The sequence below is a fragment of the Parambassis ranga genome, chromosome 21, assembly GCF_900634625.1.
Source record: "Parambassis ranga chromosome 21, fParRan2.1, whole genome shotgun sequence".
Lineage (NCBI taxonomy): Eukaryota > Metazoa > Chordata > Actinopteri > Ambassidae > Parambassis > Parambassis ranga.
Window position 1 is genome coordinate 9,809,384 of NC_041041.1, and position 26,435 is coordinate 9,835,818.

Consider the following 26,435-nt stretch of genomic DNA (forward strand, 5'->3'; position numbering starts at 1 on the left):
AAACTTCAGAGAGACTTACTGTGAACACCTGAGACGCTGCAAGCTCCACTTTGAAAAGCCGATAACACCTTGAACTGAAACAGCGTCTGTCCACATCGACAGAATGCCACAGCACCTGTGAGGAAGGAGCAGCTACTGCTAATTACTTATTAGCATCTGATCGGCTCTAACGTGACCAACGGGATGACGCCGATTTTTTTTTTTTTTTTGACGCCGATTCATTCATTGCGACGGGGGCAATAACGCAAGCGGTGTAGTTTATTTAACACGTTGTTATATTTACAGAAGAAGAAAAATCAGGGAGGAGGAAAAACTCTGCGAACTTCGCAGAGAGGATAGACTACCCACAGATTTTAAAGCGGCTTATCTGGATCAATGAATACATAAAACATGAGATCAGGGAGTCAGAATTTTGGGTATGTACAGTACATCAGTCAATGTCGTATATGTGTGTGTGTGTTGACTATGAAAGGAAATGCGTCGCTCGCGTCGCTTGCGCGCTTTAAACGCGTGGACTCTGCAACTTCCGGGACTGACATGAAGTACAGGGAAATAAAATAAAATGATAATCATTAGTTATTGATCCCACCATCAGGTGGACTGGGCAGAAAAATAAGAAAGATAAATGCAAACAAAATAATAAAATAACATTTAATCAGATAAAATGAAAACCAAACATTTTACTATTAATTTTAATTCAATATAATTAAATTGCATTAGATAAAAAATGAATGTAAGATGAAAACAATATAAACACAACATATAAAATAATATTATATCAAAAATAATACACTATAGCATACTCCTTCTAGTGGCAAACTATGATGAAGGAAGTTATAAGTAATTATTTTCAGCAATGCAAAACTAATACTATCAGTAACCACTGTGAACAGCAGGAGGCGCTGCAGCTTCTTCCTGGCTTTTGATAAGGAATTGTACATGTGTGTCATTATTTCACAGCATTCGTGATTTAATTAAAAACATTTCAGCTTTTATCCAAGATTTTATCATTCAAATATTAAATAAATATTTGATTTTTTTGACAATTTTTTGAAAAATTTTGACGTTAAATTCATTCATTTATGCTTTAATGCTCTAAATGTATGCAGCCTTTAAAAATGCAAACAGAAACGAAACAGTGAAAAGAATAAACAGGTCAGAACCTAAAATATATAAAAAAGACAGGGATTTTAATGTAGCATAATAATTGTAAATGTAATATATTTTAAAAACAAGGAAAGTGTGTCGCCGATCCTATTCTGTAATTACAGTAGCGCTCTGGAGTGCAGCACATGCGCATGGCTGATTTTTGTAGTCAGGCACTTTAGCCAACAGCTAGTTAGCCGCTTGTAGCTACAAGGACCCGCTCTGCACCGCAACAGCGGTCAATTGTAGTTACACACACCGAGGGGTTAGCAACAATAGCTACGGTGGTATCCAGTAGTGTTAAAGATTGGCCACAGAAAAATACATCTACAGGTAAGATCCTGTGTAAAAGGCAGTTTCACTTAATAAAGAGGTGCATCGTGTTCCTTGTGTCTGTTTGTCAGGTTTTTAGTTCGTTTAGTAACGTTAAGCTAACAAGCTAATTTAGCTAACAGTTACACTTAGGCAAACTTGATAGAACTGACAAAGCTTTAAGTGTCCAAATGATTGTTACTTGCGCGATTGTCAGTTGAGTAATTGTAAGCACACTGTTACGTTAAGTGGTCAGTATGTGTCCCGTTGAATCCACTCATGGAGTAGCTGTAAACGTTTTTCGTAGTATTCAATATGTTCTTTATCGTGTTTGGTTGTTTTCTGTAACGTTTGCAGACAACAATTAGAGCTTGTAAGACTGTATGTTCATTTAAATCTGTGTGGGGTGACAGCTAATCTTAAAGTGGCAGAAGGAAAAAAAAAAGTTGACTTGAGTATACTTGACGCAAACTCACCAGCAGAGTACGTTAGCTGTACAGCAGTTAGCATTGACTTGTGGAGCTCAGCAATTAATGAAAATATTCAAGATCAGTAGTGAATGTGTCTGTGGTAGATTTTGTATTCAATTGTGAGTATATGATTCCTCCAAATCCACCTATTAACATGATCGATCTCTGCGAAATTTAGCTAGCTAAATATTACTAGCTAGCGTTGCGGAGAAGACCGTACAATAGTGCCTGATGTTTACTAAATCCATTTCTTTATTTTATCAGCTCTTGGGTCCTTGTAGACCTGTGTTTGTTCGTCGCTACTACTGTGTAACTCTGGCAGATTCATTGTACACGTAGCAATTTCAGGATGGCTGCCCCCTCCCCCCTTTTTCACATTTTGACCATTGCAGTCTGTATATCTGATTGTTGCAGATGCATAACGCGACAAAACACCATCACATGCCTACCATGATGTGCATACTAATGATGTAATGAGGTGATAGTTGCCATGTGAAGACGTATTAGGTGGCGGACTCACTACAAGATCTGCTGTAAAGAGGTTTCAACAATGATTTGTTGTTAACAGGTGCAGGAGTGTCGCAGCCACAATGTTGAACCCAGCCAATGGTGACCCAGGCCATGTTGTGGTGAATTATGTGGAGGAGTATTTGGATCTGGTGGAGTCACTTCCTTTTGACTTGCAGAGGAGTGTTTCCCTGATGAAGGAAATTGATGCCAAGTATCAAGGTAAAGGATAACTGTACATCTTTCTACTTTAGTCAGAGTACTAAAGAGGTTTCTAAAGGCATATCGTAAAAAGAACAATTAGTGTTCTTAGTTGATTATGCCCCAAAGTCATACAAATACATAGGTATAATTTCTTTAAGAGTTAAAAACCCTTATCAGAAACAAAATTGTCTGAGATGACTGACAGAACTCACTACTGATGGCTAACTGAATTTATGTAAAGACAATAACCGAGCTAACACAAATACACTTACAGCCGTTGTTACTCACAAAAGCATAATTCAAGTCAAATTGATGCTCTAATACGACAAATGATGCTTGGAAATGCTCAGATTTGTTGTTTGTTTTTTTTGCAGATGTTCTGAAGGAGCTTGATGATGCTTATGAACGGTATCGCCGTGAATCTGACTCCCTCCAGAGACGCAAGCTTCAGTTATCCATTCAGAGGGCGCTGATCCGCAGTCAAGAACTTGGAGATGAAAAGATTCAAATTGCTGGTCAGATGGTATGTAACACACAAATCTTTACTTGTCTCATGAATGAAAGACAAACTGGAACCATGTGACCTAAGGGTGATAGTAAAATGGTTACAGGTTCAATAATAAAATTAATTACTTTCTAAGATCTGTGTCAGAAAGATGTATGCTGAGGTAGTAAAAAGGAGAAGCAGCATTTTCAAGTGTCTCTGTGGGAATGAGTATGCTGAGTATGCTAAAATAACAGAGATATTTGTGATAGTACACAAGCGTTCTTGTTTCAGGTGGAGCTGGTGGAGAACCGAACACGGCAGATAGATTGGCATTCTGAGCTCCTTCTTTCCTCTCAAGAAGCCCCAGAAAGTCATGTTACCACAGCAACATCAATGACAAGTACTCCAGCATCCTTGATGTTGTCGCCATCGGCTACAGTCACCCCGGGAAAACCTGGCCATCATGACAAGAAACGGGACGAGGTGACCACAGGCTCAGGTGGGGGAGACAAGGCTGGGGGGAAGCGCTCCAGACGACAGAAAAATGGAGAAAATCGGGAAAGTTATGGGGGTCTGGATCATGCTGAAGAAGTGGGGGTTGGGGCATCCAGGGAAAAGAGGGCCAAGACCTCATCTAAGAAGAAGAAAAGGTCAAAAGGAAAGTCTGAGAGAGAAGTGTCACCTCCAGACCTGCCCATTGACCCAGATGAGCCAACGTACTGCCTGTGTGAGCAGGTCTCTTATGGTGAGATGATTGGCTGTGATAATGACGAATGTCCTATTGAGTGGTTTCACTTCTCCTGTGTTGGGCTCCATCATAAGCCTAAAGGCAAGTGGTACTGCCCCAAGTGTAGAGGTGAGAATGAAAAGACAATAGACAAGGCCTTAGAGAGGGCCAAGAAGGAGAGGGCATACAACAGGTAGCTGGTCCTGGAATGAACTCTTCAGTGTAAAAACATTTAATTTTATGTCTTTGTTTCCATTTACAGTTAAGAGTGTTAAAGTAATGATAAGATGAATCTTGTAAATAGTTATTTTTTTAACTGTTGCATAGCTGAGAATCAAGATCGGCCCTTTCAAAATAGAGAAATATTATGTCTGTAACGGACATCCACATCCCTTTGTCCTCATGCATGCAACATCGACCATTGAAATATGTGCTCCATAAACAAATAAAACACTTCAAAATAAAGAATTTCATTTTCTGTAACTCAATGAGATGTTAGACACTAGTCAAGTGTGTTTTTGCATCATTGCTGATTTAGTGCTGAATAGTGGTTCAACAAAATGCTTCAGAAAGCAGTGTTGTATAACCCAATCTAAATAGTGACTTTTCTGGTCTGTCGACTCCTGATACTGCTGAAAGATATAGAATGAGAGCATTAGTGTTAGCACTTGTAATTAAAAATCAATGCCCATAGGATGAATCTGCTTTTTTATTTACAACTGGAAAAGTGACATGGGGGACAACCAGTGCAAAATCTGTACATAATTTCAGTTGCAGGTTTCTTTATATACACGAAAACTGAACGGGATTGTGAATACACTCCATCATGCATGTAACAGTTCACAACACAGCAAAAGACGTGGCGTAACAATGTCTGATTTAGTTGTAGTCTGTGGTGATTCTCAGGCTGCACAAACTGATAATAGTTCAGGTGCACAACAGATAACAGACGCACCCTTGGGGAAATTCAACATAACTAAATCATGGGGTGTTAAGACAGCACGTTAGAACACACCCAAGTTTTTTGGTAATGACCCTCAAAGTCCATAGTGACAAAACATCAAGGCAAGATTCAGCACATTTCCCCTGATAAAATGGAGAAGTGGGAAAGAATAGGAAAAAAAAAAGAATCCCCTCTCAGCGGCCCGGGGGGGAAAATGTTCTATGAAGGGAAGTTGAAGGTAAAGTGCATAAAAGCTTAAAATTAAAAACGTGGGGGGAAGGAGGGGACCATGATGGGGAGGTACTCCACTAAAACTTGCAGCACACACACCTTAATGATGGAGAGAGCAGCTGTCTGGAGTGTCAGGTCAACTGTCTCTCCAGCTTTGCTCTACAATGGCCGACACACGTTTCTCATACTCCCGTTTGTTCTCCTGGTACAACTGAGCTGCCTGACTGTTGGCTGGACTGTTGGGGTTTGGCTCATCAAGCAGGGACTGGAAGGAAAAAGGTGAGAATACATGGTGAAAAATAAATATGTCTCATCATATTAACCTACTACTAAACCCCTTATACTGTTACAAGTCACTTGTAACCATGACTATATTCAACTGTAACATTATAATTCTATAGATCTTGCTATCATGAGTATTTAGCATTTTACCAGGCACATAATGAATGGTCAAGATATAAAATAACAGTAATAAACAATTAAAAATAGTGGTTACTTACAACACTACATTCTTAGTTAGAATTAAAAAAAAATAAAACACTGGAATTTCAGAAAATTTACTTTGTATATTTACATATAAACTACCGTTCAAAAGTTTGGGGTCACTTGGAAATGTCTTTATTTTATTTTTTTTAAAAATGTTTTTTCAATGAAGATCAACACTAAAGTAATCAGACATACAGTCTAGACATTGTTAATGTGGTAAATGACTATTCTTGTTAGAAAAGGCTGATTTTTAATGGAATATATCAGAATCAGAATCAGAAATACTTTATTGATCCCAGGGGGAAATTGCTTTCATTCCAGGTGCTCCATGTATATTCAAAAGACAGGTTAGAAATATAAGTAAGGTAAAGTAGTAAGCGTAAGATAAAAATAAATCCTAATAAATTCTAAACATTAATAAACATTCAAGTAAAATCCTGGCAAGTGAAGACTGATAGTCATTTATAATACAACTTGTACCGTGTGCAGTAAAATCTTGTCTAAATAAATCCAATATGGATATGATTACAAGACAGTGTGTTAGATCTGTTCTCAGAGGGAGGTGTTGTACAGTTTGATGGCCACAGGAAGGAAGGACCTCCTGTGGCACTCAGTGGTATACAAAGGTATACAGAGGTAATCGTGTTAAAAGTCTAATTGATGACTAGAAAATCCTGTGAAATTATGTTAGCACAGCTGAAACTGTTGTGCTGATCAGAGAAGCTATAGAACTGACCTGGTGACCCCAAACCTTTGAAAGGTAGTGTATGTATTTGTCAGTAGAAACACTGAACAATATGTTTGTTACAGCTTCTCAGTGTTGAATACATGACCTGCTGACATTTGCCCACATTTTATTTACATATTTCATTAAAAAGGGTAATTGTAACTACTGTATACTGACACTTCTTACCTGAATAGATGTTAAAATAGAAGACACATCATAAGTGGGACTCCAGCGATTCTGTAGGATGTCTAGACATATACTGCCATCTGCATAGACTGGATTCAAAAACCAACAACAGTTACACACAGCCCACTGAGCCCAGAGGCCGTAACAACACTTTAAAGTGGCAGCAGATGAAAGCATTCTTACCGTTTGGATGAAACATCTTTGACACAAATCGTACTGTGGGGGGTTTGTTGGGATATTCTTCTGTGAATTCTACAATGAGTTTAAATGTACCTATGACAAAGAGAAGAAATAATTTATTTATCAAGACTGAGTGTTTTTGGAGAAGGTGGAAAAATATTTGAAGCAGTAACTCGTCCTAATCTGACCAAAAAGGTTCATCTGTCAACTCAAATAATGAAAAGCTGGTTAAAACAACTACAGCAACACTAACACATACACATGGCTGTTGATAAATCCTAAATAAAATACATTTCATTTACAAGAATTAGTAAAACACATTTTGGTGATTTTCATGATGCATTGTCTCTAAATAAACAAAAGGGTTTAGCTACCATCTTCAAAGGGAGTTCCTTCAGGGCTGTGAAGTGAGAGGACAAAAAAGTGTTTTGTCATGATTTCACATTATTTATTTACAATTTACAAAATGTAGCATATATTTTGCAAACACATATCAGTGTCTTACCCAAAGATGACTGCATTCCAGACCATGATGTTGTTTTCAGATGGGGCACCACTGACACCGGCTGGAGGATCCTCTTGTAGCCTTTATAACAAAAAATTAAACGATACTTTACTCCTAGCAGTACTCCAAGCAGAAACAGCTGTATCTAGATAGGTCAAATTTTGCAATGTTAATCTCTTTAGACACAATGTCTAATTCTTGCACTTATTTACACATTCTTTTGCTTGAAGAATGAAGTATGATGCAAGCTTGTAAAAAGGTTTACAGAGTTTCTAATAGCATCAAGTGGATATGTATATTGCACACCAAGCCACTCCCAATACCTGGAAAGACCTGTTGGAAACTCTTGAAACTCAATAAGTAACTTTGACTGTGTTGTCAAACGTTAACCCATTTAACTGATCAAATTCACACTGAGAGGAAAACATGTTTGAAGAAGTTAGTGAGAAAGCGTTAAATACGGACACAACCCATTTTCTATGGACAAAGTGATCCGTCACCCTGAGAAGAACTCGCTACTTTTGATGCTGACTTCAACAAAGGCGAACACTTCCGCTATGGTTTAATGTTGTTTTGCTCACATATGACACGATGGATTCTCCACGGATTTCAGGATAGCAACATCACTCGTGACCTTAAACCTAGTAACAACGTAATAAATATTTAAATACATATTTACCTTGCCTATATATCTGTATCAATCAGTATAGCTATTATTAGTTTATGGCTGTATCGATTTCAAAACAGCCCATGTTGGTGAGCAACGAAACTATATAGCCTAATGCCAATATCACAATAACGACAAGCTAACATTTAAGCACAACATAAACATTAGCTACATGGGTAAATCAACCATGTAGTAACTCGTCGTAGGCATTTAAATGCTAGCTGGTTTTAAGTGATCGCTTGAAGTCGTAGACCCTACCTGCTAACACATCAACTAGCACTGTTAGCTTCTCGGTAAAGGCGAAGAGCTTCTCAAAAATTGATACTTCATTTAAATATTTCAGCTTCGAAGACACACACGATCAATTTAATTGGTTTGTTTAGGCTCTAATTCCACGACAGAAATGACTGAATCAATTGGTTTCTAATAAAAATCTTGGTTAGCTAAGTGAATCTAACATACGCTATGCTAACGTTAGCTGTTTTGACAACCATAGCTAACTTAACGCTGTCGGCATCATTTCTGACCATTAACTCACCGTTTAAAATCTCTCATAAGTCTTCTTCTAGCCGGGGTTGACATGGCTCAATTTGTGAAATACGGGCTGGCAACACAGGTACCTTTGACAGGAGACTATTTGATTAAAATGTTATATTGTATTTGATAATTGTTTGACAATTTTACTGTAACCCTGGTCAGGGTAGCCTGTCTCTTCCCGTCGTTTTCTTGTTACCCCTGAGCCTCCGTTTAGCCCAGATAGGTTTACAGGATGATACCACTTTGTCCATGGAGGGGGGGTAATTAATAATGCCAAATCAAATACAAATCTTATGGTTGGAAATTATATTTATTCACAGTGTCATACAAATAAAACATATCAGAGATGCATTGTTGTCTATCTGGACAGTATATATGTATTTAACTCGATGTTTTTAGTCAACATGATTTTTTGGCCTCCCCTATGTCGTCATCTGCCGCGGGCCTGGGCCTCAGTGACGCGGTGTTTGTGCAGCGTAGCTCTGATGAAGGTCGATACTCTTCTTGGCAGGTGTGCCTCTACATGTGAAGCTGTGGTTGGATAGCCTGTTCTGCCACATGTAGGGCAGGTTTTCTGGACATAGAAACAGCTGATCATGTCCAGGCTAGAGTTAACATTTCTTAGCCTTGATATTAGAGAGAAAATACCATGACTGCAGCCAGTGATGAGTTTATTCTTACAAGGAGAATGCTTTCTTTTCCAAAAATTAAAAAATAGACAAGAAAAAAACAACCAATAACTTTTGCAAAATCTTTTATTTGTTAATGAGTTGCATTTATATGAAATTGCACTGGTTGTATTAACATCAACGTTAAACAGAAATAAAAAGTATTGGCAGTGGTTCCTTACAGATGCTTACTTATCCGCAGCATAGTGAAACTCAACAAACTAAACAAATACTTTCTCTTTAACAACACAAACAAGAATCAACTTTTTAATTAACGTTACTGGCTACAAATTGCCCTCAACAACAACAGGCTTTCTGCTTACAACAAATAATTTGAATGAACTGAACCACTCAGTGGCTTTAAGGCGAATTAATGCTTGTTTAAGGTGTACATGATATTCAGGCAAAAAAAAGGACAGACTGCCAGCTTCATACTTTAGGATCCGTGGTAAAGAAGCATGGTGCTGAAGAGGGTATGGTCATACAGCTGCTCAGCTTTTACAGACTTCTGGTGCTCCATCTGGCTGCCTGCAGTGTTATTGATCTCAGGTGAGTCACTGAAGATGTGCTGGCCAAGGAGGATTTCTGCTGCTGGGTCTTTAAAAGCCTCACAGTGCCTCTCACCTGCCACTGTAAATGAAACAAATAGTCAAAGATGTTCTGATCATATTTCTGCAAGTGAAGCAAAAAAAAAACACAAGTGATTTTGTTTTGCACAAATAATAAAAGCAGCCAATGATCAGACGCCATCATGACCAGATTTCAACACAGTAACCATGTTCTAGAACCTCTTGGATCACACAAGAAAGATCAACACATTGTGAAATACATTCCAAAATGTTATGTAACCCTACAGATTAAGACCCAAGACCTTGTTGTAAATAGGCCACATCCTGATCCGTGTACTTCTGATACACAGCTTGTGTTGTATGGCACAGTGACCTAGTTTCACTGCCAACTGAAGTTCATACCTTAATTTGAATTCTTTGCTTTTAATACATTTGTGACACAACTAAATGTACATCAAGAAAAATGAAGGCCACCACAATCGCATTTATAAAATGAATCAACATTTAATGATTTCACACAGTCAAGTACAAAGCTAAAACCCACTCAGCACTAAGCACTAGATTCTCCAAACGCAACGACAACACACTCAAAACGTCTGCCACGTAATGCAAAACAACCAAACTACCTTCGACATAAAATTAGTGCTACAAAATACAGAAAGAAATTTCCCTTAGCATCTACAAAAGTTCAAACAATGTACATTTTGTTATTGATTATTCAATGCAGCTCAAGAAATAAGGCTTTTGCTGTGTAAAAATCCATGCAAAGGTTCTTGAGCAAATTAGTTTATATATATATATATATTACTAATTTTAAAACAGCCGATTACAGTAGCAGTTTTAAAGTTACACTGGGTATTATATAACATACACATGTGCAAGCCCAGAAACTTGCCTAAAACCCTTGCTGACAGACATTCACCGTTACTTTAAACCAAATAAACACAAAGAAAGGACCAAACCTGAAATCCATGGAGCGCTGGATGTCAGTACACGACATCTACAAACTACAAGAAAGCTGCACAAAGAATTGTCTATACGTTACAAGCTACATTCATGTTGGGATATGCTTTGGCATAAGGTCAGGTGACATTTCCAAAGAGTGCTCAAGCACTCTTTTTAACATTGTTACGGCCAGAGGACGTTAGTCTGTTTAGCCTGGGTGAGAGACAGGAACCGACACAGGAGGGAGGAAAAACACCCCGGCTATACAGACTAAAAGCTTCTAGCTGTAACACACATTAATGTAAAATGCTCATTAAATCAGCAAGCTTGATCTATGAAAAGTATAAAAAAATTTATAAATTGGGGTTAAAAAAGAAAACAAAACACTCTAACCTGTTGTAAGTACAACTTTTAAGCCTGATAAATGCTACTGAAATTCACAAATGCTCCTGCTCAAGGCCAAAGTTCATAATCTCAGGTGACCAATGACAGAATTTCTAAAACACAAAAATTGTTTTTTTTTCCTGTTAAGCCAACACAAACAAAATCTGCACCATAAAGCAAACACTGCTAAACATTTGTGCAAAACAAAAATCACCCTTTCATTTATAAAAAAAGCAAATCAGGTTAACATGACAATTATCTGTGTAACTGGACGGATGTATCCAATGTATATCTATTTATATATATTTATATAATTGTATAACAAAAACCTTTTATACATCCAGTACATGGAAAAGTAGAAAATACACGCACACTCTTCTATACAGTTTGCAAATGTAGCTCACCACCAAATCAGAACAATATTTTTGTTTCATTCTATACCTGTATTATGAAAAAAAAGTAGCAAGACAATACAAATGGGATTATTAGAGTGAGCCACACACAAGCCGCCTACAGGTAGGCATAAGAGTTGGTGCAGCGACATGGCGTTTGCATTGATGCCACAGTGATGACCTCCAGCTCTTTAGTTGCAGGGCTGGACCTGTCCTGTCCCCCTTGGTCCTCACACTGATCCATGGACCCCAGACCCTGTGGGGGTGCAAACCCATTCAGCCCAAATGCAAAGGATCCTGGCCCACCTGATGTTACAGTTGCTGCCAACTCCATGCTCATGCTTTCCATCTGGGCCTCTCCAACACCACCTAGTGGATTGTTCCCATTCAGCAACTCAGGTGGCATGCACATACCTAAGAACCAAGAGAGAAAAATCAGCTAAACATGTTTTAAAAAAAAACTTAAAATCTTACCAGCTAACATTTGTTATAAATTAGATAAACTTGATTACAATCCAAGGCTGCCATTTCCCCAGTTCGTCCTCTTTGACGTTTGGGTAGTTTTCAAAAGTAGAGCTACTACTTTTCCCAGGATTGATAACAGAGGTGGGCACACAGATATTATGCTGTACACACAACGATTTCAGTTTTGTGACATAAAAAGAAAAAATGTTTTGTATTTATTGATTTACAGGTGTTAAACTACCCAAAAGAGTGTTAACAGTAACCAACAATAGGTAGCATGACCTACCATTAGGTCTAGCCTTCTTCCCCGGGTTCACTTCCATGCCATCAAAAGACCTCTTTCTGTTGGGCACACCATTCAAGAAGCTGCGTCCCTGGATGGTGGGGTGAGCGTGGCCCCCATTCCGGCTTGTGCCGTTCAGAAAAGCCCCGTTGTGGGACTGAGCCATGTTTTGTTGAAAGTTCTGGGCATTGGAGAGAATTTCAGCGCACTCCTGGAATCCTTGCGCGTGGGCCAGGTCAGCAGCCGTCAGCCCACTGGCATTCCTCATACTGCACAACAGGAAGAGGGAGTGTTAGAAATGCTCACTGTACATTTGATGTACACAAAAACCAAACAAATAAGACAAGTCCAAGCACACACACAGGCATACATACACGCACAGACTCAATAAGCACATTTCCGCACACACAGACAAACATAAATGAATAGAAATAGCCTGTGCTGCTCTATCCTTTCACATCGCTCTTCGTCATCTTCAAAAGAGATGACGATTGATCCCTTCAGGATCATGTGTGTCTTTCACAGAAATAAACTTAAATCTTTCAAATGTTTTCACATGATCAGAGAAATGTATCTGCTGCAAAAGGACATGATTAAGACAACTTAAAATGTGCACAGTAAATTTTAAGGAGCATCCAACACAATGAGGATTACTATATGTAGCAAGGAATCCAAAAGAGATTGTTTCAGGTTCACCTGGAAGATAAAGACATCAAAGGAGATTTTGAAAAGCCACCATCAAGTCATCTTCATAGTGATGATGATGCTGAAAAATGTCTGCAACGTTGCATCCAAAATCCAAACCATGATGTAGTTATGTCTGTCCGAGATGTGCTAGCCCGAGTAGCATTTATGAAAAAAATAGAAAAGAGGTCTTCTTGAGAAACAACTGCAACAATCAGATGTTCACCATCCAGACCAGACCAGTATCTTCAGAAGAAACTCCACAGAATTCAAGGTTAGGATCGGAGGAACAAGGTCAAACTGTGGCCTTCAAGCGTCAGAAATCAAGACGCCTCTTCTTGGGAAAGTGAAGTTATGAACTTTGTCTTCATCTGGTGTTAAGGAAGATGAACAGAAGGATGAAGAATCTGAGAGATGTAAGAAGTGTCTGTGTGTACACCTTTTTTTGTAAAACCTTTATGATGTAAATAAAGAGTCTGTGCACCATGTAAAGCTGTTAATCATGTCCATTTGCAGCAGATAAAAACTGACTTTCTGTGTGCTATACTGAATGTGCAAACAGTGCTGTGTCACATTTGTTCGTTTCCTCAATTTTAGACTTGTGTGGAAGCAATGTCACAGAAAACTACTACTAAATAATAAATACAGCTGCAGTTATTTAATAAAAACTGCCAGATATACAAATAAAATCTCAAGGCTGCTCTGAAGTTATTGTGCAGGAACACATGAGGAGGAGGCAGAAAATATCCCACTGACCAATGAAGATCTTTCAGCTTAATGATGGGAATGTCTCTCTTCTCCATTGGCCAAATATAAAACAATACTGTACTTGTTCCCAGCCTGAATGTCATCATACTGCAAAATTAGTTCTCTGAGCAAACAGCTGAGTCTTTGTAAAAGAACTGGTGCTGCTGGCTTACATTCAACCCTGTGGTTTCTATTAAAATATGACAGAAAAAAAAGAAAATGTCTCCATCTAAACAAAGGACAATATGGGTATAGTAATAGAATTTAACCTATTTGAAAGACCATACTTGTATTTAACCATTTACTGATATGTGAGATTGTCCTCCACACAATAAGGCAGAATTTGAAGTGCACAGATACTGTTTGATCATCCATGTGGTTTAGACGTTGCTCACTCTTTGCATTTTTTATCTAAACAGTTATGCTAAACAAAACATTTCAAGAACTAGTGCACATGAAAAAACATTTTGTAAAGAATTGAAGATTTAAAAACAAAAAGAGTAAAAATCACACAATAACTTGTTGCACATTACCCGTCCCCTTCAAAATTAACGCTTCCAAGGATAACTCCAAGAGAGGGTGTTAATACCAAAAATGATTTGGTGAAAATGTAGATAGATTGGTCTCACTCCAAGGAATAAAAAATGTGATTAGCTGCTGTCTTTAACCTTTAGTTCATTATTTCACTATCCTAAAAAACTGACTCTGAACAGAAGCAGTCGACCAGAGAAGTTCACTGGAGTATTTTATGGCAGCCTCTTGCAGTATAGTTGTCTAGAGAAATCCAGTTGTTAAGTAAGAGCAGGCGCAGCTAAAATCACACTAAAACCTCAGAAAGACAGCGCTCAAACTCCCCATTTTAAATATTTAGTGGTATATTACCAATAACAGAATCTACATAGACAGAAGTTTTGGAAAGGAGTATCATATGTTAAAACAACCAAATGCTGAGGAACTTTCTGGATTAAAAAACAGTTCAATGATCAGACTAAAACAAGAGCTAATGAGTGTCTGACAACATTTAAAATTATGTTTAAATAGTCTCAAAGCCTAGTCACCTACTTAAAATTAATCTGTTCTCAAACCTTCTTTCTTTAGGAAGAAAGAAATATTTCGTAAATGACTGAGAATGTATCTTTGTATTACCCTAAATATTCAGCTGGTATTCCTTTAGTGAGACCGGACATCTACAGTTATCAGAGTCCAAAAAATGTATAACACAAATAACCAGGTTTGGTTCCGAAATTTGAAATGGAAGCGTTAATTTTTTGTAAATGCCTGGTATGCTTTGCTTTTCGGTCCTAAGCACACAATATGAATCTTCTCTAACTATTGTCTAACCTTCCAGAGGCAGCCTATTATCATGCTACATGTTGACATGGGACTCACGTGATTAAACCTGTCCATATAACGGACTCCTATGGTTAGTTCACAAAATAAAAAAAAAAATAAATAAATCATAAAATAAAAACAAAAAGGCTAAAATACAGGAACAATCATGGATAATAAGCAAAGCATGCAGGTCTAAAACTTTAGTTTTGATTCATAAAAAACCTAGCATTAAAACCAATCACCGCAAGAAATACCTCAACAGTTTGCCAGTGTGTAGATAGGAAGCGATAGTGAGAACACTCAATGCCACAACAGTGCGGCTATCCCAGGGAACGGGGCAGACTCAGCAGTGTCTATTCTCCCCCTTTCTAGGATTACTTGAAAAAACCAAGTCATTTCCAATTCAATGGCTGCAAAACATTAAGACGTACGGTTCTGGTTCTGTTAACAGTACAGAAAACTTGTTTTTGTGAACTTATTGTCACTTTCATAAAGGAAAAGGTGACAAAGATTAGATGTCAAAACAGACTATAATATTGTATAGGGTTAATACTGTGACATACAAAATAAAACATTCCTGTGTATAAAAGTAAAATATCTGATACAGTGAAATGACAGTGAATAACCATTGCAACAGGATGATGTTAGCATTCAATAGTTCAGTACATGATGCTGTGCAAATCTAACCCATCTCATCTGCTGCTATTAGCATGTCTGCACTGTGCTCTCCTCACTGGCAGCCTCTAAGCATTATCCTGCCTGCTGCTAGCTTGTTACTGGACCACCTTAACACTCTTGAGGCTCAGGACAAATAGTTTATTGTTTGACTGTAATTCTAAGAATATTTCAGTTTAGTGGTGGGCACTAAAGAAGCATTTTATGAATTTTATACATAGATATATCATTTTTGTAGATTTGTTTTTAAACGAATTTGTTTTTGTAGAATTAATATTTTTGGCAGGTTCATAGGGAATTATGCTAAACAGTAGAAGCGCTTGAAGAAACAAACTTGTTTATAAGGAAATGGAGATGCGTAATTCATTGAAGGATTTCCAGGGTTTTCCTTTTTATTTTACAATATCTAAATATTTCATAAACATATTAAGATTCTATACAGAGGCTAAACAACCATCATTTAGTTTAATGCCAGTATTGATCATCTGCACCCTGTGCTTTTTGTGGCGAGCTAAGTGCTGAATAAAAGGGAGAGTGCAGGTCGTCCTAATGAGTCAAGTAAGGATCCATTTAGTGCATTTTCGTCTTCCTCTTCACCTCTGTCTCTTCTTTATTCTCCGCCAGCAAGAAGTCATAACAGCTTATTTGTTCACATGAAGATGCAAGCCAGGTGGTGAGTGGCAGAAATGTGTTCAAGAAAAATGCAAGGTGATGCAAAGTGAAGACAAGACACCCAAAAAAAAACCTTCTTTGAAGAAGCTTCAAGAGGAAGTCCAGCAAAAAATAGGTTTTTATGATAAGGCCACACATTCAAAAATTATAGCCACAACATGTACTGTTACTTGGGCAATAACTTGTGGCCATCTTATAGGTGGCTCTGCTAGTCTCATTTAATAAAAAGTAATTTTTTTATCTTTTAACTCCCAATAAAAAGTTTGTTTCAGCATGTCCCAGTGAGGGCGGGGAGGTTATTATTTGTTTGGTAGCACATAAGAGCTGGACAAAAGACTCCAGAGATCTTGAAGGAAATGGTGAAAAGGTCAAGTTACCTTCAAAATGGAAATTCCAACATACCGAAAGAAAGACTCAGCCTGGAATAATGATGCAGCTACACATTAAGGTTCGTGTTGGAGTGATTATAATAGTATAATAAGATTTGTGATCCGCTTTTTGTAAAATTTACCTTTCTATGTTATTGTAATGATCAAGTACTAGCCAAATAGCTTACCTTATGCCTTAAAGCAAGATGCTTGTAGGTAGGCTGCAGCATGTGTCACTGGACTGTAGGCAGCGCTAAGGGTATTGTTTCACTTATGGGAGTATGATATTTATTATTATTGTTTAGTTTAATTTTAATTTTTAGATGACTAGGTTAAGCAAAGTAAATTAATACAAACGCATCATTAAAACTTACTTATTTAAGAAAGACCATAGAATCAGTAGATCCTCAAGGTTTGGTAAAGACTTTTATGTTAAGTTATCAGTTAAAGTTGGTGTATTTTTAACATTAAATATTTAAAACAATGTTTCAGTTAGAGCTTTTAATTTTTGATTTATACTATAAATTAAGCATTAAGAAGGTCTTTTATTTTGTCATGAGCCTCATTCCCACCTAGTGTGCCTGAATTTCCCTCCCAGTTGTGCCCACTATAGTTAAAAAATTAAAAAAGAAACAAACTTGATAATAAACTAAACTAAATATCTGTAATCTGCAGGGGAAAAAAAATTACATATCATTTCAGAATAAATAATACTCATCAGCTGATAACCAAATGCACATGTATGACCTCAACAAGACAGTTAAGAAGGAAGAAAGAGTAAACTGCAGATTTGAACTGCTGAAACAACCAAATCAACCAGGGATTTCATATGCTATGGAAAATTAAACAAATCAGCCAAGAGTCAGTGTTATAATAATTAGATGGCAGGGTCAAACTTTGTCAATATAATTATATACATAGAATATATTTATTCATTTTTGGCTGTTCCTTCTATTTATAGTAAGTGGAGCATGCAGCTTGTGAAACTATGAGGAAGAGATTATCAGTTGGTGCTTTCACAACCTTTTAAAGGGTTTGCCATTGTTGGCATTTCATACCGAAAGAGGACAAAACCCTAAATCAACACTAGTGGTGCCAAGCTATATTTAGTATTATCAGATACAGGCAATACTACAGCTTAGTTGGTCTGTCCTATCACAAACAGTATTTCATGAAGTGATTCATTAGACAATAAAAGGTTATACAATATTAAAACAGAAAAGAATATGTGAACTCCCTGGTGGTTTGGTGTTCATGTTTTTTAAAGTTTCACAAAGAAAAGGCACTAAGTTTGTTGCTGAGAATGAAATGAGAAAATATATATGAGCAAGGAAAGTGTTATAATCTACCATTTTGACCATTAAAAGTGTGTTTCTGCATTCAAATGCTTAATTATTTAAAACCATACAGGGACTGATTAATTATACTAAAACTGAGTCTGACTAACAATGAGCCTAAAAGCATTCTCTTCACTCTTGCATAACACAGGATTTATGCAGTTGGTAAATCACGTAGAGGCTTAGTTTACTGAGCCCACTTATGTGACCTTTAGGAAATAATAACTATGACCCACTCTCTGTAATTATTTCTCACCTTGCTGCAGGTCAGACATGTACATTTTTTTAACAAACAGGAAGCATTAGCTGTGTCTGTTGTTTCTCTGTTCATCCTTCAGGTGCTGTGACAATAACGAAATGTTGTTATAAATTTAAGAATTTGGCCACAGCATAAAACAACTGCCAACTAAGGATGTGGCTGAACATTACAACAGAGGAGATGCATCCACATTCTAGACTACCATTAAGAATGCATTATTACCTTTATGTATTTACCAGTATCAACATTTTTAAGTTGATTGATAAATCAAAAGAAATCTCAGAAATCTGATTTTGCAGTTTCACATGTACTAATTCTGCACATGTGTTTTCATTCTATGCAACAAACAACCTGTAGCCTTTTTTTAAATTAGAGTCAAAACATCTTCAGAAAGAGTGTCAATGTGCATTTGGTCATCATGGACAGTAACCAAAACAAATGTTAACAAAGAAAACCACACTCTAGATTTAACAAAGATCATGCAATATGGCCTACTCAGTAAAAAACAGTTTATCAACTTTTGCATTAAGTTGTCCTCCTGTTTGTGTAATAATCCTGCTAGATTTACACGGATGTTAAAAGGAAAGGAGTGGCACAGAGTTAATTATCTACCTTTACTGTCACGTAGCTCTCACTCAAATTACAAAGACAATTTAGAAGGGTTTGCTTTAAGTAAATGAAACAAAAACTATGTAATGAATTAGTCTCTATGAATCCAATGTATTACAACTATGAATATTACACAGAGGGCAACTTAATGCGAATTGTTGCAACGATAAACAACAATTTCAGGGATTAACAAAATGTGTCACATTTTCAAGGGAGCACCACCAATTCTATTAATATTTCACACCGCATCTCATGATTAAAACAGTTTTAAAAAATTTGAATTGCTTTTGTAACTATATTTTATGTTGCGGTGAAAAACAAACACTGTACATAACATACCTGGCTGCTCCTTCTATTCATTACACTGTATCTCCATCAGCTCTTTTAATTTTCTGGGAGATGTAATGTTTACAGAGTTGTCTGGTATAAATGTTACCACCCGAATGAAGACAGGACAAAGTGGTATCAGAACCTAAAAGGACAAAAGCGAGCTATACTGACACAATGCGTTCACATTTTAAAAATACGATTCATGGTGGTCACTGTGATATAAATAGAGTACAGCTAAACTGATTAAGCTATTAGTAGAGCAGCTTATGTTTGGCTGGGCATGTGTCAGCCATACCCATGTCAGCAAACGTAATGTTCCAAATTCTGTATTTTTTTTTAATACATCAAGCACATTCTCTTGCTGCTCTTGTTTTAGTTTGGTGGTGATCCCTTGTAAAGGTGTAACTGAGATGTTGGATAATTCAGAGGAAAAGAAATGAGGACACAGACTGATCTGAGGACTTACTCAGCTTTCGCTCCCTGAATCAAGAGAGCGTTGATACACTCCAGACTGCCCGCACGAGCAGCCTTGTGGATGGGCGTCTCACCCACATAGTCCTGAGTAATGACAAAAGACTGCAGTTACATACTGACTGTATGTACTGACAAGAACACAACTACTAGAAACTAAATAAAGCTAAAGCAGTTTTTACACAGAATTCGTTTTGCATGGGGAGCTCAACTAATTTCTAGTAACTGCAGAGTTTATCTGTGATCTTATTTGTGTGTGAATCAGCCATGTTTTAACTTGGCAAGCTAAAACTCCACTGAAAATTACCTACCAAATTTTGCAAACACAAGCAGACTGTGATGATATTAGTGCTTTATGAACCAGCCCATTTTCTTTTTGCTTATTTTTATTTCATCATGCCTGTGTTCTGCCTATTTTCTTCTCAAGACCCATTTTTTCTCCTTTTATTTTTCTTAGAACAGACACTATAAAAGCGTGTATTATTGCAGGGCAGAGCCTGAACTCTTCGCCCAGACTTTACCACCGCCCACACACATTTACAGTTACACATTAGTAAGAGTGCAGATAAAAGAGGGGAGGGGTAAAAAGCAAAGGCTGGCTGTCTCACCACTATGCAATCTAGACAATGCCCAAATACTACACTGTGCTACTGTAAACACCATCCAGGTCTGTATATTTTGAACCCAAAAAAAGCAATGTCTAAAATCCTGCAATTTCCCCAGGGTTTAACTTCAACATATTCTGAGCAAATTCATAGGAAAATGTTAGCAATGTGCTTCATGATGACAACAACATGTTATGTCATCATGACCTACTAATCTGATTTCTCTTAGTAGTGCAGTGGAGCATAAAATACAGCCCCAGTACATGAGTCTGTGCTTGAAAATCTATGAAAAGATGTGATGAGTATAACAGAGCAGTCTGACAGCAAGCAACTCCTCTGTCATTAAAAGTTCTGAACACATATAATCAGAATATAGGTCAGGTGGAGGAGTAAGTACTGGAGGACTGTGACCTCAAGTTGAATTGATCCTCCTTGATTAGATCATCTGAGCTCAACGTCTTGTCGTGCTCTGCTCTTTTCATGCCTGTTTTTGGTAATAATACGTTTACATTTGTTTATTTGAAAGCAGTATAAATTGATGTTTTCTAAACAGTCCATACACTGTCAAAGTTTTTACATATAGCTTATACATGCCTCTCCAGTAAATGTTAACAAAAAAAAGTCCTCAAACAAATTGAACCATGTGCAGAGTGTGCAGGCATGTGTTGAGTGTGCATCTAATGTTGTCGTACCTGTCTGTTAATGTCTGCACCAGCTTGAATTAGCCATAACAAACAGTCAGGGTGGCCACCAAATGCAGCAATGTGAGTAGGCGTCTGTGCAAATCTGGAGGTCATAGCGTTGACACCACTGCCCACTTGAACCAGACGCATTACACACTCCAGCTGTGGGGAGACAAGGAGTTTGCAGATTATATTTTCATAAACACTGCAACACGGCAGGTACGAGTAAGCGTGGTACACTTTCAAAATGCAACACAAGTGAGTGCACTAGTTTATCTTTAGTGCTCTGCAAACTGTAGCACCGCAGAAATATGTTTCATATCAACAAACTTCTTTCAGGATTAGTCATCAGGACTGGGAGCTGAATTGGAGCCCCGCGTTGTTGAGAATACAACTTTAACACTGTTTTGTGGTCAGACGTGACCCGGTGTTAGATAACAGCAGCGTTTAAGAGTTTAATAATACCGTCAAAGTTGTGTATACACGAAGTGACGTTTGTTAAGCTAACACACTAATGTTTCTCCTAACGACACAATTTCTTAGCCAAAGAATATTATTTTAATGTTTTTCTTCCTGTTTAAACTCACGATATGTTAAAATCGTAATACAAACGTAGTGTATACCAGTACAATTCATGGAAAATCTGTTCGCTAGACGACAGTGTGAGTTTACGTTAATGGTCCATTGTCTGCCAACAGTTACGATGGCTGCTTTTTGAGGCTCATCAGCTAACAGTTACGGCAAACATCAGGAAATGGCCGAGACGAAGCTCTTGTCGGAAAGCGCTGGCGCTCATTCTGGAAACTCCCTCATCGAAAATAATCACGAAGACAAACCTACTCCGTCAAAAGCCTTTTTAGAGTGTTACCTTTCCAAAATGAGCGGCCCAATGTATGGGCGTCCAGCCGTAGAAAGTGTCCTCCACCGTGAGGTCAGCCGGGTTTGAGGTGCACTGAAGGAGGGAGCACAAGGCACCGACATCTCCATCCCTGCAAGCCCGGTGGAGAGGAAAGCGGCTGTTTAACACTTCCTCGCTCGAAAATCCAGACTCCACTCCCACAGACATGGTGGCAAAACGATGGATGATAAGCTAACTACGACTGTAGGGACGCTAAAAATGAGCTGCTATTGTTTAATTTTGGGCGCTGACGGAGTGCCTGTGCATCAGGACACGCGCCACCCTGACTGATGCGTCTTTCTGCCTGACAACAAAGCGCGCGCCGAGGGGCACGCGCCCGACGGAAACCCGAGAGACGCCGAGCGAACCGGAAACTCCGGACTGGACTCACACCGACTTCCTGTGGTTCCTTCGGCCACACATTCTATTTTATTTATTTTATGGAACTGTTTGTCTAAACAATGACTGTTTAAACCAAAAATAAAACTTATAATAGCATAGCTATCTTAAAACTATGTGAGTAATTATCGTAAAACTACCTTAGCAAGACAGAAACGAAGTTCGTGAAGCCTGCGCAGTGACAAAATCTTTAATTCACCAAATGTTGGGACAGGGTGGGACGGATGTTATTATTGAAAATGTGCGTTATATAAATATGTGTTTGGGGTTTTATCAATTGGAAACCTCCGGGGCTGATGGCTCCTGTGTGTGGGAGTGGGCGTGACTGAATAGATTTTCCGCAGTTTATCAGTCACTCTCTGAGTCTCCCAACAGCGCCCCCTGCTGCAGATAATACCACAGACTTTACTGCAAGTATTAGTTTTGCGTTTGTTTCATTGTTTCATCTCATCATTTTAAAGAAACGCACTACAATTTGACAACAAACGTTTAAAAAAACAACAACCGGTAAACTACTACAGACAGAAAAAAATCCTGCACATTCTTCTGTATTATTTCTGTATTTTTAGTCTCATGAATCCGTTCACAGTTGATTGTGTTCAGGAGTTTACACCAGGGGACACTGAGTGATTGTCCACAGTGTTTGACTGCCGAGGGCAGCTCTCAGCACCGTATTTCTCCAGACCAGAAGCTCAATTTCACATGTAGATACATCTGAAAAAAAGCATCATGTTACCCATTGTCCAAGTTTACCTTGTTAAACTTTTCACTTTTAAAGCATGTCTGCCTCTGTAGGACACGCATTAGGGGGTCCCACATGTAGAGCAAAAATATCATATACCATAGTACATCATGTAGTACAGTATCTCCATTAATTTAGTTTCTACACTTTTTTTACATATTCCATCCCATCATCATTGTATTTTTGCATTATTTTTCTTTTTATTGAGAACATTTTAAAAAATACAAATAATCAAACATGCTGGCTGGTAATTAGTGAAGGGTTTGTTTGTTTGTTTCGGTTTTTTTTTTGTTTTTTTTTTAATGTCAAATTGTCATTAAGCCTATTTGGGTCTAAATTACCAAGAAAGTAAATTTTAGACACTAAATAAACATATTGAAAAACCTAAATACAAACTAAAAAGAACATTTAATAAAAAAATGCATGTGAGTAGTGAAACCACGAAATTGATTTTTTTGTATTTTTTTTTGTTATAATTATCATTGATTTGACAGATATGTATTTAAATATATTCACTCTACATGTCATGGCTTTGTTTCTTTTTTCATGGTCATGGTTACATACTATATACTACATAAAAATATAATGTATAAATGTAATCGTTTACCTTTATATCTTCCATCAGCACAGACACACATAAAGCAGCCAAATAATACGAACAGGGAGTTCAGTCCGTCCATGGTGGTCATCATTATCATTTCCTCAAACTTAAAATATTCTGCTCTAACTGCTGCAGGGCCTTGTTTCTCTCATGCCACTTCCTGACCTGCCACACACTTTCTCAGACCATCCTGCGCACACCACAATCACACAAAAATATTTCAGTATGCAACAACATGAAGTTTCCACTGTGCATCTGTATAAAAACAGACCACACACATCATTAGCTCAGTTCAGGAAGCATCTCCATGGTTACCGTTGTTGTGCACTGTCCCCTGTAGCTCAGGAGTAAGTATAGCCACACATGGCTCAGTGACCTGTATTTAACACACATGCATTACGTTAACTAAAGCAAAATAGAAATGACTGTTACTTATTGAGTCAACAGCTGGTGGTGTAACTGTTGCAGATTGTGGGTGTTTTTTCTCACTGGCACAAGTCAACTTTTCCAACAGCGCCATCTGCTGCAGAAAATGAGCTAATGATTCTACTTTATGCAAATGAAAGAAACTGGTTGACCAGAAGCATGCATGTTACAAATATTTTACTAGAACATCTCAATACAGCCTCAATAGAGGTCTCGTCTTTCTCTTCACATAGTTGCTGCTTGTTTGAAAAACTGGACTTTCCACTGTGTGTGTGTGTGGGAGGGGGGTTTGCTCATCAAGAAAATTTGCACAATCATGCAAATAAAGTTAAAACACAACAAATACAAGCTGTCAGTAAGAGGTCAGCCCACATGCAGTTATATGAGCATGCAGATGTGTGTAGCAAGGTGTTTTCCTTGAGTCAGAATCAGAAATACTTTATCAATCCCAGGGTATAAGAAAAAAATAACAACAAAAAAGAATCAACAAAAAGTCAGAACAACGCAACTCAGGGTCTGTCTGCACGCATTTCTGTCTGTGTGTGAGGCTGTTTGTTTGTGTGTGTGTGGTGTACAGGAAATCAAAATAGCACACAATCAGGCCCCTGTCTCTCTCTCTCTCTCTCTCTCTCCCTCCCTCCCCCTGTCATCACTGTGGCCTGTGTGCAGTTTGACACAGTGTCATAGAGATCAGTGTCTACTCTACTGTCAGGCTTTGGGTTGTTCTCCAGCCATCAATCACTCTGTTGGATCATCATGGGAAACTGTGCTTCTGGGTGAGTAATCAACTGAGTCACCAAAGTCATTTTGTATTTTGTCATGAGATAGGCCTGTTTATATTTGTGTGTGCCACTTGCTTCTGCTTTACAGAAGACAGACGAGGTTTTTTTTTCTAAAGTAAAAAACAAGATCACAAGACAATCTCGCTAAAAGCAGTTGTTTAAATAAAATGATAAAACGATGTTATATTGCAGCCTTGTGACCAGCAGCTTCTGCATTTTCCCTCACAGGGAAATAGCAGATAATTTTATTGCCTAACTTTAAGTGAGTCAAATATAAACATTGCCTCAACATGTACATGATTGTAGCACAACTTAAGATGGAGAAAGCTGCCAAGCTCCACACCCTTTGCAGTTAGACCCTCATGTAGACAGTTAGGTGACAGATCGATGTCAGTTGTGGGTCTGTGTAGAGTATTTCCTGTTGCGGCACACATTCTCATCTGTTAAGCAGTCAAGGAAACATTGCCGTGAGGCAAAACCGACACCACTGAACAGCAGTAACAGTGTTTGTTTTTTTTTAAATTTAGAGTTAGAATTAAATCTCTTTTATTGTAAAGTCATATTATATTGGTCTTATTATTTCCATGTTCTTTATTCTTTATTGCTATAGGCTAAAGAAGAAAAAGAAAGGTAAACTTTATTAAAATGAAGATATTAATATATATATAATACATGAAACGTGCACACTATGTCATAATATATTGACATTTTCTCTTTCAGGGGATTCTGCAGCAGGTGATAACGACACAAACAACAAGGTAGACATTCCCACATCAGTGTTTAGTCTATTTCTGTTCACCATAAATCTCCATAGTTATCAGGTCCAGTTTTTCATGGCACATGGGTGTGTTACTGCGCCTTCATGATAGCCTCGTCAGACCTTAGATTTGCATACTGGAGGAACATCAGTGTGAAGCCACTGTTTATTCTATCCACAGGAAGTCATAGCTACCACATCCCAAAATAACCTGGTTACAAAGATCTATAAAAACCTTTGAACACATCATGTTTGCAGCAAATGTTGAGTAAATAAAAAGTCTCATTCTGTGCATTGCTTCTTGACAGCCTAACGAGGACGTTACATATGCTTCGATTAACCACAGCACCCAAGGATCGAGAAGAACCAGAGCCATCACTGATGATAACTGTGACTATGCCACAGTTAACATCCCAGCAGATCTCCAACTTGAAACTGTATCCGAGTCCTCGTCTAAAGAAGATTGTGCAGACGATTATGTACTGATGGGATAAAAGGAGGCAGGGGAAAATATGCTCTTCTGGGATATTGAAGGATAATATCACAACATGTTGCAGCTGAACTCTCAAATGAATTCAAGATCCAGTCTTGGTTATCACTGAAAAACTCTGGTGCGGAGGAGGGAGGGGGGTACAAACCATCAGCAGCTGGTGGTGGAAACGTGTAGCTCTGGGGTGTTTCCTTCCACTTTTGCGGTAACCTTAAACTAGATCTACTCCCAGGGGTTCTTTCCACAAGCAGAAAAACTTGAACTACTTTTAATCACCTCACAGAAGAAACTTTTGAGAATGTGAATATGATTCATACATAAAACTATCCAGGAAGAAGGAAGTCAAAGAAGACTTGATCATGAAGCCATGCAAACACTTGATATCACCAAACACATCAATGTCTTGAAAATCCTGTAGGTTCTGAAATGCTACTGCTTCCTGAGAATTACTGCACCCCATGATTTGTGCCAGAATTTGTGCTTGGAGACAATCTCTGTAAAGTACAGCCGGTGTTGTAACCTTTTTACAACGTAATGTTACTTATAC

At 38.0% G+C, this 26,435-nt stretch overlaps 3 protein-coding genes across 3 annotated transcripts; 1 reads left to right on the forward strand and 2 right to left on the reverse strand.

The window, feature by feature from the left end:
- The first annotated feature begins 1,334 nt into the window (after nucleotides 1-1,334).
- ing1 (inhibitor of growth family, member 1) lies at nucleotides 1,335-4,436 on the forward strand. The gene is made up of 4 exons (XM_028393963.1): nucleotides 1,335-1,479; nucleotides 2,497-2,657; nucleotides 3,014-3,162; nucleotides 3,418-4,436. Exons 2-4 carry the CDS (start codon nucleotides 2,519-2,521, stop codon nucleotides 4,048-4,050), a joined length of 921 nt encoding a protein of 306 aa, XP_028249764.1. The 5' UTR covers nucleotides 1,335-1,479; nucleotides 2,497-2,518; the 3' UTR covers nucleotides 4,051-4,436.
- Nucleotides 4,437-4,544: 108 nt separating this feature from the next.
- On the reverse strand, nucleotides 4,545-8,520 carry ube2al (ubiquitin conjugating enzyme E2 A, like). The gene is made up of 6 exons (XM_028393964.1): nucleotides 8,317-8,520; nucleotides 7,112-7,192; nucleotides 6,981-7,006; nucleotides 6,610-6,699; nucleotides 6,427-6,515; nucleotides 4,545-5,292 (listed from the first exon to the last, which is right to left on the reverse strand). The coding sequence occupies exons 1-6, from the start codon at nucleotides 8,358-8,360 to the stop codon at nucleotides 5,164-5,166; spliced, it is 459 nt and encodes a 152-aa protein (XP_028249765.1). The 5' UTR covers nucleotides 8,361-8,520; the 3' UTR covers nucleotides 4,545-5,163.
- Nucleotides 8,521-9,052: 532 nt separating this feature from the next.
- Nucleotides 9,053-22,008, reverse strand: ankrd10b (ankyrin repeat domain 10b). Its single transcript, XM_028393565.1, has 6 exons — nucleotides 21,662-22,008; nucleotides 20,803-20,955; nucleotides 19,501-19,592; nucleotides 12,025-12,290; nucleotides 11,580-11,687; nucleotides 9,053-9,613 (listed from the first exon to the last, which is right to left on the reverse strand). Exons 1-6 carry the CDS (start codon nucleotides 21,857-21,859, stop codon nucleotides 9,420-9,422), a joined length of 1,011 nt encoding a protein of 336 aa, XP_028249366.1. The 5' UTR covers nucleotides 21,860-22,008; the 3' UTR covers nucleotides 9,053-9,419.
- Nucleotides 22,009-26,435: the final 4,427 nt, after the last annotated feature.